Source organism: Cydia strobilella, chromosome 10, assembly GCF_947568885.1.
Source record: "Cydia strobilella chromosome 10, ilCydStro3.1, whole genome shotgun sequence".
Classification (NCBI taxonomy): Eukaryota; Metazoa; Arthropoda; class Insecta; order Lepidoptera; family Tortricidae; genus Cydia; species Cydia strobilella.
The window spans coordinates 8,054,305-8,067,863 of record NC_086050.1 but is presented as its reverse complement, the minus strand read 5'-3'; the positions used below and the strand labels follow the sequence as shown (position 1 = coordinate 8,067,863).

The 13,559-nt window shown below is 34.8% G+C and overlaps 1 protein-coding gene across 1 annotated transcript in view; it reads right to left on the bottom strand.

Annotated features, from left to right (window-relative positions):
- LOC134744647 (uncharacterized) overlaps positions 1 to 13,238 on the bottom strand; it is a 152,521-nt gene extending 139,283 nt beyond the window's left edge. Inside the window, exon 1 of the mRNA XM_063678544.1 lies at positions 13,222 to 13,238. Coding sequence (XP_063534614.1) covers positions 13,222 to 13,228 — 7 coding nt within the window. The 5' untranslated portion in view covers positions 13,229 to 13,238. The remainder of the gene's footprint in view (positions 1 to 13,221) is intronic.
- Positions 13,239 to 13,559: the final 321 nt, after the last annotated feature.

The window sequence follows — 13,559 nt, the reverse complement described above, 5'->3', positions numbered from 1 at the left end:
TAAATAGAATAATAAAACCACCTTAGCTTGTAATTATAAAGTTACAGCTTAAGCAGAATTCGTTAACCACGTGTAAGTGTCGTCTTACAAGCTTTGAAGGTTAGGCTATAAAAAAACCCTGTCAATATACGTTATAATAATAATATAATTTGTTTATTCAGATTTCTATGATCCATTGGTTAGAGTACATAATTACTTAAAATCTATTGTTAATGTTTGTAAAAAATTAATAACAAGTACATTAAATTAAAATAATTAAATTAAAAATATAAACTTAAATTTGACAAAATCAGCTACCCATGACCATTAAATTGTTAAGATGTTTGTGCATGGGAGAGTCAGGCTTTTCTACAAACATTTTTAGGATGCCGTTAGAGCTGCTCCGCATCCTACTAACTAGCGAGGCAGTTCTTTTACGCACTATGGCGTGAAACCCATCTGTGCGTGCCTCCGCAAACATTTTAGAAGCACTGCAGAAGCGGGGCAGCTTCAACAACGCCCGAAAGCCGTTATTATATTGAACCCTCAGGGCACTGTTATGTATTACGTCCCGCGGGACTCAATAAACTTAAAGGGGCTCTAATGAACTGCCACTCCAAAAAAATTGCATTTGTCGGTAACAGTGGGGGTATTCTAAAATAAAAAGAAGCATTCTTGATATTAATTAATTCCGATTATAAGCGCTACAAGCTGTCGCAACTCGCAATTAATTTAAGTGAATAAGCACGTGCGAGCAATAATTCCAACATGTAAAAATAAAACCCTTAAAAAATATATACATTCAACTCGCACAATCGCTCTGGGTTCAATTTGACCAGTGATGTTTCACAATTACTTGATAAAGCGAAAAATAAGCAAAATAAAACTATGTGACAAAGACCAAAAGTTAATAAACAAACAAACATAAATAAATTAATGGTTTATTAGAACACACAATTTCCCCAATGAGGGCACCACTGGAAGGTCAATGCAGTCTGAACAAAATTAACAACAAAACGCTCTAAAAGAAACACTTAGCTGTAGACCGTGGATAGTTGTTACAAACATACGCAAGCTTACCTAAGCACTAAACTTGTTGGGGAAACTAACTAGTTAGTCTAAACCTGCCTTAGGATATAATGGAAGAACCCACTGGATCGCGAATTCGCTAGTAAAAAAAAAAAGATCTAATTTCTTATTTACTGTTGCTATTTTGCATGTTCGTTTTTCTATGGTGGACCAAAACTGTCACATCCTGTAATGTATCATTCTTTATTATATTCTATTTTTAAACTGATGGGGGTTGTCAGTTAATTATCCCTTTCACTTTTTTTGAGGCAAGAAATTGAACGTGACAGCGTCAACTTTTTGCAAAACTTAAACTAAAATTTAGACATTAATGTTTTATACACTAAAGAAGAACAATTCTGCAATTACTTACGTTTGTTAAACTCATACCTGTTTATAGCATTGCAGTTGCTACACCAGCTGCACATCAAGTGCCAAATAAATACGGTCGTTAGCTGCATCCCCCGACTCTCGAAAGCTTGAGGCCAATTGTGGATAAAGCAGATCGTGCCAAGACACGTCGTGCCGCATTGGCTCGCCGAAAACCAATAAAAGCCAACCCATGTCATAGTTACAAGTCGGGGGCCGGTACGAATATTAATAGTGCAAGACGCAAGCGATAGAATGAATGGATAGCTTTGCTTAAAATATATTTAAGCAATGACGGTATCGAATCGCTGACTCCAAGACTTTATGTAACGTAATGTTCGAACTTTCAAATAACAAAGCTTGCTTTGGACAATACAACATTCCGTTTGGCCACATGTCTCAGAATAGAGACATCAACATACATGCCCCATCGTTGCCAATGGGGAGTTATGGTGGATAATCTGGGCCACTACAGCCTCTCATGCAGCCGTAGCGCTGGACAGATCACTCGCCACGCCAGCCTCAAAGACGCCATCCGAGGGGCCCTTGTCAGTGCCAAGATGCCGGGAGTCCTCGAGCCCAACGGTTTGGCCAGGATCAATGGCAAGAGGCCTGACGGAATGACGCTGGTGCCTTAGAGTATGGGTCGGCCACTTGTCTGGGACGCTATCTGCGTAGATACCCTGGCGCCGTCCCATATTCCAGGCATCAAAGTTGGCGCTGGTGCGGCGGCATCCTCGGGCGAAAGCAAGGTATTAGCTACATATTTGCGGCGTTTGGGGTGGAAACCCATGGGCCGTGGGGACCTAGCGCGCGTCGCCTCTATAAGGAGCTGTTATAACGCCTTATAGAGGCTTCTGGTGACCAAAGGGCTGGGCAATATTTTTCTCAGCGGATCAGCATTGCCATCCAGCGGCGCAATGCGGCCAACCTTCTGGGCACTCTACCGACTACCGAGCGACTACGACTTAGGCCAAATTTTTTATTGATGTTTTTTTTTTTTAGGTGTTTTTTTATGTTTTACTTGCTTGTTTTTGTTGTCAATAAAGAAAAACTTTCAAATAAATGGTAATTTACTTTTATTTTTATAAAATAAGTAATAGCTAGGGCCCCATAGGGCTTGTCAGAATAACACAGAGCGTGCACTTCGTTTCAAACTCAAATAAAAGCTCAATAAAAAGTGACATAACATAAGGCTATTGACATCGATATATACGTGAGATTTTAAATCTCGATTGTTTTGTGTGTAAAAATACAAACATAAAGAAATTAGCTTTAAAGCTCCAGCATCCACTTAAGTGTCGCGTTGGCCACCCCTTGTAACGCGAAATGCGCCATTAGCAAACATACAAAGCCTTTCGTTATGCACTGTGTAATTATACACCGTATGTGTTTAGATTTACGGTAGCAATTCGATTGCAAATAATAACACATTCTACCGAAGGTCGGGGAAATTGTAATTGCTCGACAATGTTATTCAGTGGTTCAGCTTTATGAGATCTGATGCTGATTTTGATGGGCTGTTTACAACTTCATTATTTGGTGTCTCATTTGTATACAATTTCACTTTCAATGTATTTATTGAAAAAAGACAACAATGGCCTATAATGGTTATTTATTTTTTATTTATTGTTGGGGTGTTGTGGGCCTGTGAGTGTCACGTCGACCAAGCAGTGATCTATTGTGACGGCCCTTTAAAGTTCGTTACTAATGCCCGTTGAGTCCAGAAAATTCCAGATTCTTTGGGCCGTAATGTTCTGTACCTCATAGGGTTGCAGTATGTGCCGCCCTAAGTGGATACTTCTTTTTGACATTAGTGGTCCACAGGAACAGAGAATGTGCATTGCAGTCTCCTCTGATTCCTGGCAGAACCTGCATGTCGCATCCTGTTTCTTCCCAATTCGGAACATGTGTTTGTTCAACTTACAGTGTCCAGTCAGGCCTATAATGGTTAGTAACAATTAATATTAAAAACTAAGTGTTAGTGAAACAAAAACAAAAAGCGACAAACAAAAACAGAGAGCAATAACAATAACTATAAGTTTATAACTATCATCTAGCGGTTATGACATACTTATAATTTTAATAAATAAATTACTTTTATCCGATGTGATTAGGGAATGCAATATCGCACCAAGATTGGCCATTCGAGATCTCGCACGAAAAATCTGAATCGAGATTAGGAATTTAGAGATCACGACCGTTAGACTTTCGAAATCGAGATTAATCTCGACGAGATCGAGATTTGACAAAGTAATATAAAATTGTGTTATTTTGATCAAAAATCTGTAAGAATTCCGTATGTACTACTTATTAAGGGACTTCATATTTTGTCCAAATACGCCACTGATTATACATTTTGAAACTTTTCGCTATACCTCTTAATTTTACTGCTGTGTAGTTAGCTTTTACTCATATAACTTCCTCTATTTTGTAACATATAAAGTTTATAACTAGATAGATATAGACATAGACATAATTTATTGGTAATAAGGTATTACAGGTCATAATTTTTTGTTACTTATTTCTACACATCTTACATCTTTTATTTATAAGATATTAAGCTGCAAGATGTAAATATTCTCTCAAATCTTTTATTTTTTCTCTGTCTCTTGCTATCCTGAGTGCAATTACGAAACAATTTTTTTTTTCTCCGACGTAACCTTCAACTGAAAAGAAAAACGTTTTCCAAACAGCGAGCTAAACGTTGATTGTCCTCTAATAGAGTACAGTTGTAAATGGAACATCTGTCATGTCCGCCGTCGTGGAGCGCGGGAACAATTTAAAAGACAATCCATCTCTTTGGGACAGCCGATGGCTCTCAATAAATCAGGCTACTTAAAACGGTGACGATTCTTTGGAGATGCGACGGGGGATAAGGAATTGTAAAGTTGCCAAGTTTGGAGGAAATACTTTTAATAAGGCTCTCGAAGCGTGTTACAAAATATATGAACTAACGAAAGTTTATAAATTGTATATACAGATGTCAATAACAATGAAAAAATCAACGATGATCAACTCTGGTCTGTATATACAATTTATAGATTGTAATAATGTGGTAAATCCCACCATAAAAAAGGAAAAAAAATATTAACATTTAATGAAAGTTTGTTAACTTTATATGTTCTACGGTGACATATGTTTTAATCATTATATTTTTTTATAATCCTATTTAGTTACGGACAGATTTTTAATTTCGTATCTTATTCGACGTTTAAATTACTATTTGTATAGGTAATTTTAACATACCTACATTCATTTTTTTGCATAAATTCCTACTAAAATCACAAATTTAATGGAATATCAATTTAAAATAAATGAGCATGCCAAATAATTACAATTAACATTTTTATTTTTCATGAAGTTTTAAATTACAATGAAGTAAGCTAAGTACTGGGTGGCCCAAAAATACACAAATAATTTAGGAATATTTTTCTTACCAACACATATTTTAGGTACAAAATGTAATTAAAAATTAAATCTACGATCATATTGCCTTCAAAATAAACTCCTTTGGCTTTGATACATAAACGCAATTTGTTTTTAATTATCTTCAATATGTATGCCGAAGTAAAAAAAAATATGACAACATATTTTTGGGCCTTTAAAGGTAAGCCGCGTGAGCACCAATATGAAACTAATATAGGAAGATTTATATTGACCGTGATTACCTTTTGTATTGTTTTATGAGCTCCCGATATGTAAAAAAATATAATAACATATTTTTGGGCCATTAAAGGTAAGCCGCGTGAGCACCAATATGAAACTAATATAGAAAGACTTATATTGATCGTGATTACCTTTTGTATTGTTTTATGAGCTCCCGATATGTAAAAAAATATGATAACATATTTTTGGGCCATTAAAGGTAAGCCGCGTGAGCACCAATATGAAACTAATATAGGAAGACTTATATTGACCGTGATTACCTTTTGTATTGTTTTATGAGCTCCCGATATGTAAAAAAAAGGTAATCACTGTCTATATCCCGTTCAATATAAGTCTAGTGAAACTAACCGTGAATCATTCAAAAATCTTAATATAGGAAGTATGCATAATACTCTAACATCAAATTGAAAAGAAAGCAAAGCAACTATATTTTACTAAAAGATTTTTTTATAAAGCGCGTAGTAAAAGCAAGGTAAGGCATTTTGCATATCTTAGTTGTTGTAAAAATCTCCGTTTAGTTTAAAAAATAATAATATAATACTTTCCTCGTGATTCTTAGATTTTATAAATTGATTTATATATTTGTCTGCGTGAAGTTAGTAATTTGGGTAGCTTATTTTTTATCCAACCTCCACCCCCCTTTTCACCCCCATAAATGATGATTTCTGGGATAAAAACTACCCTATATCATTCCCCGGGACTCAAACTATCTCTATACCACATTTCAGCTAAATCGGTTTAGCGGTTTAAGCATGAAGAGGTAACAGACAGACAGACACACTTATGCATTTATAATTACTACTTGTATGGATTAGTATGGATTATGAAAATAGTTATTTGTTTTACAAGGGGGCAAAGTTGTTGTTTAACCTCTCGTGCTAATATTGATACCCGAGCAAGCGAAAGATCCTAAAATTGAACCACGAGCGTAGCTAGTGGTTTGAAAAATTGAATCTAGATCGTTGCGAGGGTTTCAAGGCACGAGGTTTAAACAAATTTTTCCACCGAGTGAAACACAAACATTTTCACCACACCAACACAAGGAAAATACTATTAAATTGTATTGCAAATCATGACGAATCTCCCTGATGCGTACGCATCGCTTTGCTAAAATCAGTTGCACCATGGTAGATAGATGTGAACTGCTGGAATGCTCAAGCCTCCCTGCAACTGTTCATATCCGATCGTTGTTAATGACAGCATTTTGTGTATTGTCTAACAACTTAATCTTTATTGTAGTTCAGTAGACAAGATATTATAAACTGTAATAGATGTTCATATATTAAAGAAAAATTGGTGAAGGCCGGATAAGATATTATCATTAATTTAAAGTCCTTTTGAACCCCAGATGCAATCAGAGAGATGTTACTACGACGTCATAACAGTACTTGTTGGGAAAATATGCATTCATATATCAACGAGAATAAAACATGACAGAAATTTTAATAAGTTATACATGTAGTGAACTCATTAAGTGTGCTTACCCCCCGAGAGAGTTCATTGTGCCACGGATTCCCTCTTAATTAATACTGTGGCTTATTTCAAAGTACACTTTAATCGAATATTTTAATAAGATTTATTCTGTTGCGGTACTTTTACCCGAGTAACAAAGGTATTTTAGTATAATTGTAGTTTTTTATATTATGTGTAAGTTTTTATTTAGTAGCAGGTTTTAATAATAATTTAATGTTAGAGTAGTCGTTGGGACACTACAACTGTCCAAAGACAATTAGAATAAACAAAATATGATATAAACAAGAAATAATATAAATTATTAAGTGCAAAACAATATCGTTCCAACAATACTATGTTATCATCTTCGCAATATTAGGGCCATGGCACAAAAATTGGTAATGACAAAAGATAAACGTCATATATTAGGAATAACGAAATAAGATAAATACCTAGCTTTAGAAATACAATACAATACAAATACATACTCTTTATTGCTTACCTCATTACAGAAAACAATACAAAGAATACAGAAAAGAAGAGGTTAAATAACAGGCGGTCTTACAATACTTATTAAAATCTAATGCACCTATAAAACAAGCTTTTATCGCCGACTGATTTGTCTTTGGAATAGTCAGCTTCTCATCGAGGTGATTTTAATTAATTAATTAATAAGCTCTGTCAAGCCATTTCCGTCAAGTAGAAAAGAGCGGAAATTTTAAAAAATGTAGGCGCGAAGAGTTATCGGCCCATATAAAATTTGAATTTCGCGCCTTTTTCTACTGACTAACTTGACTTACTCCATGAAGCCTTCGTAACTTATATAAACAATAAAAAACCGGCCAAGTGCGAGTCGGACTCGCGCACGAAGGGTTCCGTACCATTACGGAAAAAAATAGCAAAAAAATCACGTTTGTTGTATGGGAGCCCCATTTAAATATTTATATTATTCTGTTTTTAGTATTTGTTGTTATAGCGGCAACAGAAATACATCGTCTGTGAAAATTTCAACTGTCTAGCTATCACGGTTCATGAGATACAGCCTGGTGACAGACGGACAGCGGAGTCTCAGTAATAGGGTCCCGTTTTTACCCTTTGGGTAAGGAACCCTAAAAACCGTGCATGTGATTTTTTAGGATTAAATATAATAGTTCTTACCACTTTACCTTAGTTAGATCTTAGTTTATTTTGTGCATCGTTATTTTGCATTTTACACAAAAACCTTCCTCAGACGTAATGGCTACTTTAAGGGGTTGCAAAAAGTGTGTTCATAGTAAGGAGTCATTAGCTGGCTAGTAGAGAAGCTCATTTGCGGCCGAGTTTCTTAAAAGGTTTTTACAATCCACAGCTTACACTAGTACTTCATTTTGCTTCTAAAATGCAATTTTATACGCTCAATGTGTAACGAGTTTTTGTGTTTAATTAGTTATGAAGTCGTAATACATCAAGACAATAAGAATTTAAAACTTGATGAGTACCTTTCGACTTAAATATCAGATCTGGGGATGTAACGTAACGTAACATAACGCAACTCAGCAAGCTTCGTGGGCTAAACACGGTACTCGACTAAAAAACTCTCCATTATATCAAGATTGTATAAAATACTAATATATGTAGGTACCTATGCTTGTGCCTATATAAATACCGAGTACATTACCTAAATATTTCCTTATAAATAAAGCACTTCTTCTACTCTCGTTGCGATCGCGTGCTGAACAAATAACCGCGGGAATATAATTGCATCTCGATTTCATAGTGGACAAAATAAATATAACAAATGGATGGTTGTATGCAATAGGAAGACAATTATTATGTTTCCTTTCCGAAAGAAAATCATTGCAGAATTACCTTTTTCACAGTCACTCCAAGTGTAATATTAATAAGGTATGCATTAACTGTGTAATATTTTATTATTATTTTAAACAGTACAATTTACTATTCAAAGTATAAAGAATGCATCGAGGGAACAAATCAAATTATATTATTGAATATTTTTATGAAATAAACTACATACAGCCCTTCGCTGGCTGAGGCCGGAATCGAACCGACAGCATCTTCAGCTTACGTGGCTAACGTCTTGACCACTAGACCACTAGACCACCGGAGGGCTTTGTCACTTTTTCTTAAGTATATGATGACATCTGTTTCAGTTCATAAGTAATGCAAATAATGGCTGAAAACGATTACCTCCAGGCAAATTTACATGGTTATCAATATTTTCTTAATAGTCTTTGTTACGGTTCTTATCTTCTGGCTTAAGGAACAAAATAATAACATAAGTAATGGTAGAAGAGCCGGCAGTAAAGTTTCGAACCAACGTGATACCGCGATGAGATGCACAATGGTTTCCCATAAAACTGATGCTAAGTCCGAATTTGATAGTCTGCCACGGCGGAACTAGCCGAAAGTACAAAAAAAATAGCCACTTCCGGTGCGAAAAAGGGGGGGTCATTTAACCCATCTGATACTGCAATAAAAGCTATGGCATCAGTTAGAAATTTACTGGTAGATACAGAAAAGCGAAATCTGCCAGTATGATTCCTGCCGGAAGTGCTTGGCATACGCTCTCAAAGGTGACCATCGGGACCCCTAAATTAACCCATCTGATACCAGCACGAAACCAATTCCAGTCGGTAGATATGAACCTTCTCTTCAGGAATATATAAGTCTGCCAGGGCGCTTTCAGCCGAAACACCTTGACATACGAGATTATGTGAGCAACATCCGTGGAACCCGTATTTTGGAATTGTACAGATTACAGACATTTTAATTATTGCAGGCTTATGATTTATTACCTAATGCTTATATTTGTATATTTTTATGCCATTAATAACATATATTTCAAATTTATTAATATACACAATATAATTTGGGCATTAATTTAATACCTGCTTACGGCTTTGTACTTCTTTGTTTGCCTTATAAAGGTGCTAACAAATTAGCTACCGATATCTTTACAGTTGATAGTACTCGGCTCCTGAAGTATATGTAAGTATGAAACATTATAGGTTTTATGATGTTATTTTGAGAAAATTGGAAAACAAATTTGCTTTGTAAAAAAAACTCTGTTAATGAGATAATTAAATGAGACCTCATTGAACAGATTCTAAAACCTCTTTTAAATATAAAACTTAACTGGCCACTTCACGCTGATAAATTAAATGACACGTTGACAATGACATTTAAGACAAACAAGCAGTTAAATACATGATGATTATTTTTTAGATAGAATTATAGTTTATTTATTTTGTTCGGTAAATAAAATAAAAATTATGAGAAACTTTCTTAATTTCTATTAAAAGCTAATTGTTCTAGTGTAAAGTACCAACCATCTCGTAAAATTTCTGTAGCTAATTTGTTAGCACCTTATATATAAATAATACAATAATTTCAAATTACAATATCCTTTATTTACCAAAATGAACAAAATTATTATTATTCATACTTATTGTAAACGGGTGTAAAAAGACAGGATTTTCAACGTCAAGGACGATTTTTACCAATAATCCAAATATGAACATTTTAAATCATTTTTAGGGTTCCGTACCCAAAGGGTAAAAACGGGACCCTATTACTAAGACTCCAATAGATTATATTCTGTTTTTTATTCCGTAATCCGTAGACTAAAATGACATTTCATGTGGTACTAAGAAATGTCATGTCTTACATATGAAACGTCATTTTAGTCTACGGAATAAAAAAACAGACCTTAGTTATCTCAATTTGTAGTGTTATAAAACAACACCCTGAATGTTAAACTACGTCAGTTTTGCGTCAACGTCAAGAAATGTAGGGGAGAGGTGGGCATGACGGGATACTTAATGTTTCAAGTCCAATAAAACTGAAAATGCTATTTTTTTTAAGTTTTTGTTATTTTTATTTTTATCTTTGGTAATCAGTCTTTCATAATCAACAATTACTAGGAACTCTCTAGTTAGATAATTAAATTAAAAATAAATTAAAATGGCCAAAAGTGCCTTCTCTCCATCTTGCCCCCCAAGTATGGTAAGATGGGGAACCCCTACGGGACAAGATAAGAATGATTCATATAAATATTATATTTAGGGCCTAAACAAAACTAAAATTTTTGGCTTTTGGGTCCATCGTCTGATTACTTCTCACGAACTGTTTTACTTTTATTTCTTAAGTCGTCTGAGAGACAGAAAATGTGTTTACAGCTAACATGTACCCCATCTTCCCTTGTTAATTTTATTGTTTGTTGGGTTAATTTTATTGTTTGTAAAAATTGACATGTAAAAGTGCCCCTGTGGCCTATTTGCTGAATAAATGTTTGATGTTGATGTTGATGTTGAAGAATAAATAAATTCAAATCCGCAATTCTTCATCAGTTTATCACTTTAAAACTACGGCCGTCAAGATGTACCCCATCTTGCCCCATGTGCCTAATGAAATTCGAAAGTTTTTTGTAAAATAAACCGTACTTGAAACCAAACAAGTCCTTAGCTGTTGGCGTGATTGCTGGGCCATAGGAATAAATTAACAGTATATATGTGCTGGTGATAATAAGGAAACAAACGCAAACCAAATAAAACACAAAAACCGGCCAAGTGCGAGTCGGACTCGCGCACGTAAGGATCCGTACCATAATACCATTACGCAAAAAATGGCAAAAAAGTCACGTTTGTTGTATGGGAACCCCACTTAAATATTTATTTTATTATGTTTTTAGAATCATTTATTCATCAATTGTGCATTACAGGTAATGAATACAGGTGTTATAAACAATTAGTTTTAGTTTGTTATAACGGCAACAGAAATACATCATCTGTGAAAATTTCATCTGTCTAGCTATCACGGTTGATGAGATACAGCCTGGTGACAGACGGACAGACAGACAGACAGACAGAAAGCGGAGTCTTAGTTATAGGGTCCCGTTTTTACCCTTTGGGTACGGAACCCTAAAAATAACAAGGAATATGGCAAAAACAGTTTTTTTGTAAATAAATAATTAACGACACCATTTGTCTTACCGGTCACTGTGCGAACTGATTGCTATGATGGCGACGCATCGTCATGCGTTAACGGGATTCTGATGGTTGGTCAGTCGTGTCGCCATATAAAGCCGCTACCCCGTCTTACTCGTCTTGCCCCTCTCTCCCCTACATAAGATAGTGATTAGATACACCAAATAGGTGAAAAAACGCCTCAAGCGTAAAAGAAACCACCAAAAATAATTTTATGTCGCATTACAAGCCTGATTTAGCTATGAATACTAATACCCCCTTATTCGTAAAACTTTACGAGCCTGAATTAGTTAAATTATGTTTTATCCTTTTCTTACAAATACATAAGTCAAAATGACAGACAAAGACAAACGATTCATATAGCTAATTCAATGACTATTAATCTTATTAATCACATTATTTAATTTATTTTAACTTAATTTATTATAAATATGTGTTATTAATAACGTAATAATATACAAATATAAGCATAGAGTAATAAATTAATAAGCCTGCAGTATTTGAAATGTCCGTAATATGTACAATTCCAAAATACGGGTTATACGGGTACCACGGATGTTGCGCCACATAATCTCGTATGTCAAGGTGTTTCGGCTGAAAGCGCCCTGGCAGACTTATATATTCCTGAAGAGAAGGTTCATATCTACCGACTGGAATTGGTTTCATGCTGGTATCAGATGGGTTAATTTAGGGGTCCTGATGGTCACCTTTGAGAGCGTATGCCAAGCACTTCCGGCAGGAATCATACTGGCAGATTTCGCTTTTCTGTATCTACCAGTAAATTTCTAACTGATGCCATAGCTTTTATTGCAGTATCAGATGGGTTAAATGACCCCCCCTTTTTCGCACCGGAAGTGGCTATTTTTTTTGTACTTTCGGCTAGTTCCGCCGTGGCAGACTATCAAATTCGGACTTAGCATCAGTTTTATGGGAAACCATTGTGCATCTCATCGCGGTATCACGTTGGTTCGAAACTTTACTGCCGGCTCTCCAACCATAAAATTGGCCATGGACTAAATATTACAGTTTTAATTATTACGTAGTGATTGATATGACAGCGAATATTGAAATGTTTATTTTTTAAGATTGCTAGTTGTTACAGTTTCGCATAATAGCGTCCAACGGCAACGACTTTTCTAGAGAATTCTTTCGCATTTATTGCAATAGACAAACATGATTGGACTAGACTGACCATATTCTTTAATTGGATTAGTTTAGGTACTTAACTTTCTGATATGAGAGTTCGTGACATTCTATTTGATGATAGATAATTATAGATCTTTATTGAGAATCAATAAAATGGTACCTAATACCACTTAAGGAATGCACATAGTCAGACTACGATAAGTCTGCAGCGTTTATAATAGCACAGACATCATAATTTTATAGAAGTTTGACGTTTAAAATAACACTTTACTCGTCTGTGCTATAAAAATCGCCGCAGAGTTATCTTGGTCTGACTCTATATATTCTCTATTCTGGCAATATAATGGTAATACAAAAAAAAAACAACAACTAACCGACATGCGGGAAACAAGGGAATAAGCACGGTGAAACTGCTGGAGAGAAAATTGCTAATTTACTATGTTCTTATTGAATGTATCTGTACGTTATGGTAAGATTTTTTAGGAGTTCAGTTATAAATTTTAATTGCATTTTTATTCTCAGTGTTCTTATTATGACCTATTTAAACCTGTACCTAACATTTTTTTTGTATTTCTTTCTTATATAGATTTAGGTTAGAATATGAAGTGGCAATGAAATAATTAGCAGATTTCCTAAAACTATGTGTTTTAAAAATAAGAGTTTAAAACACTTTATACATTGATTATGCCATTTTGCATATTTTGACAAATAATAAATAATGACGCGCACGATTGATCTCTCTTGAAGACCAAATGATCATAAATGTCATTTAAAGTTACAAGAAATACACGGATGATCAAAACAAAGAGAGCTTCTTTTAGCTATTCATTTAGCTTCATTTAACATAACATGTTTCGTCCAATATTAGTTCGAAAATATTATGAGGGGGCT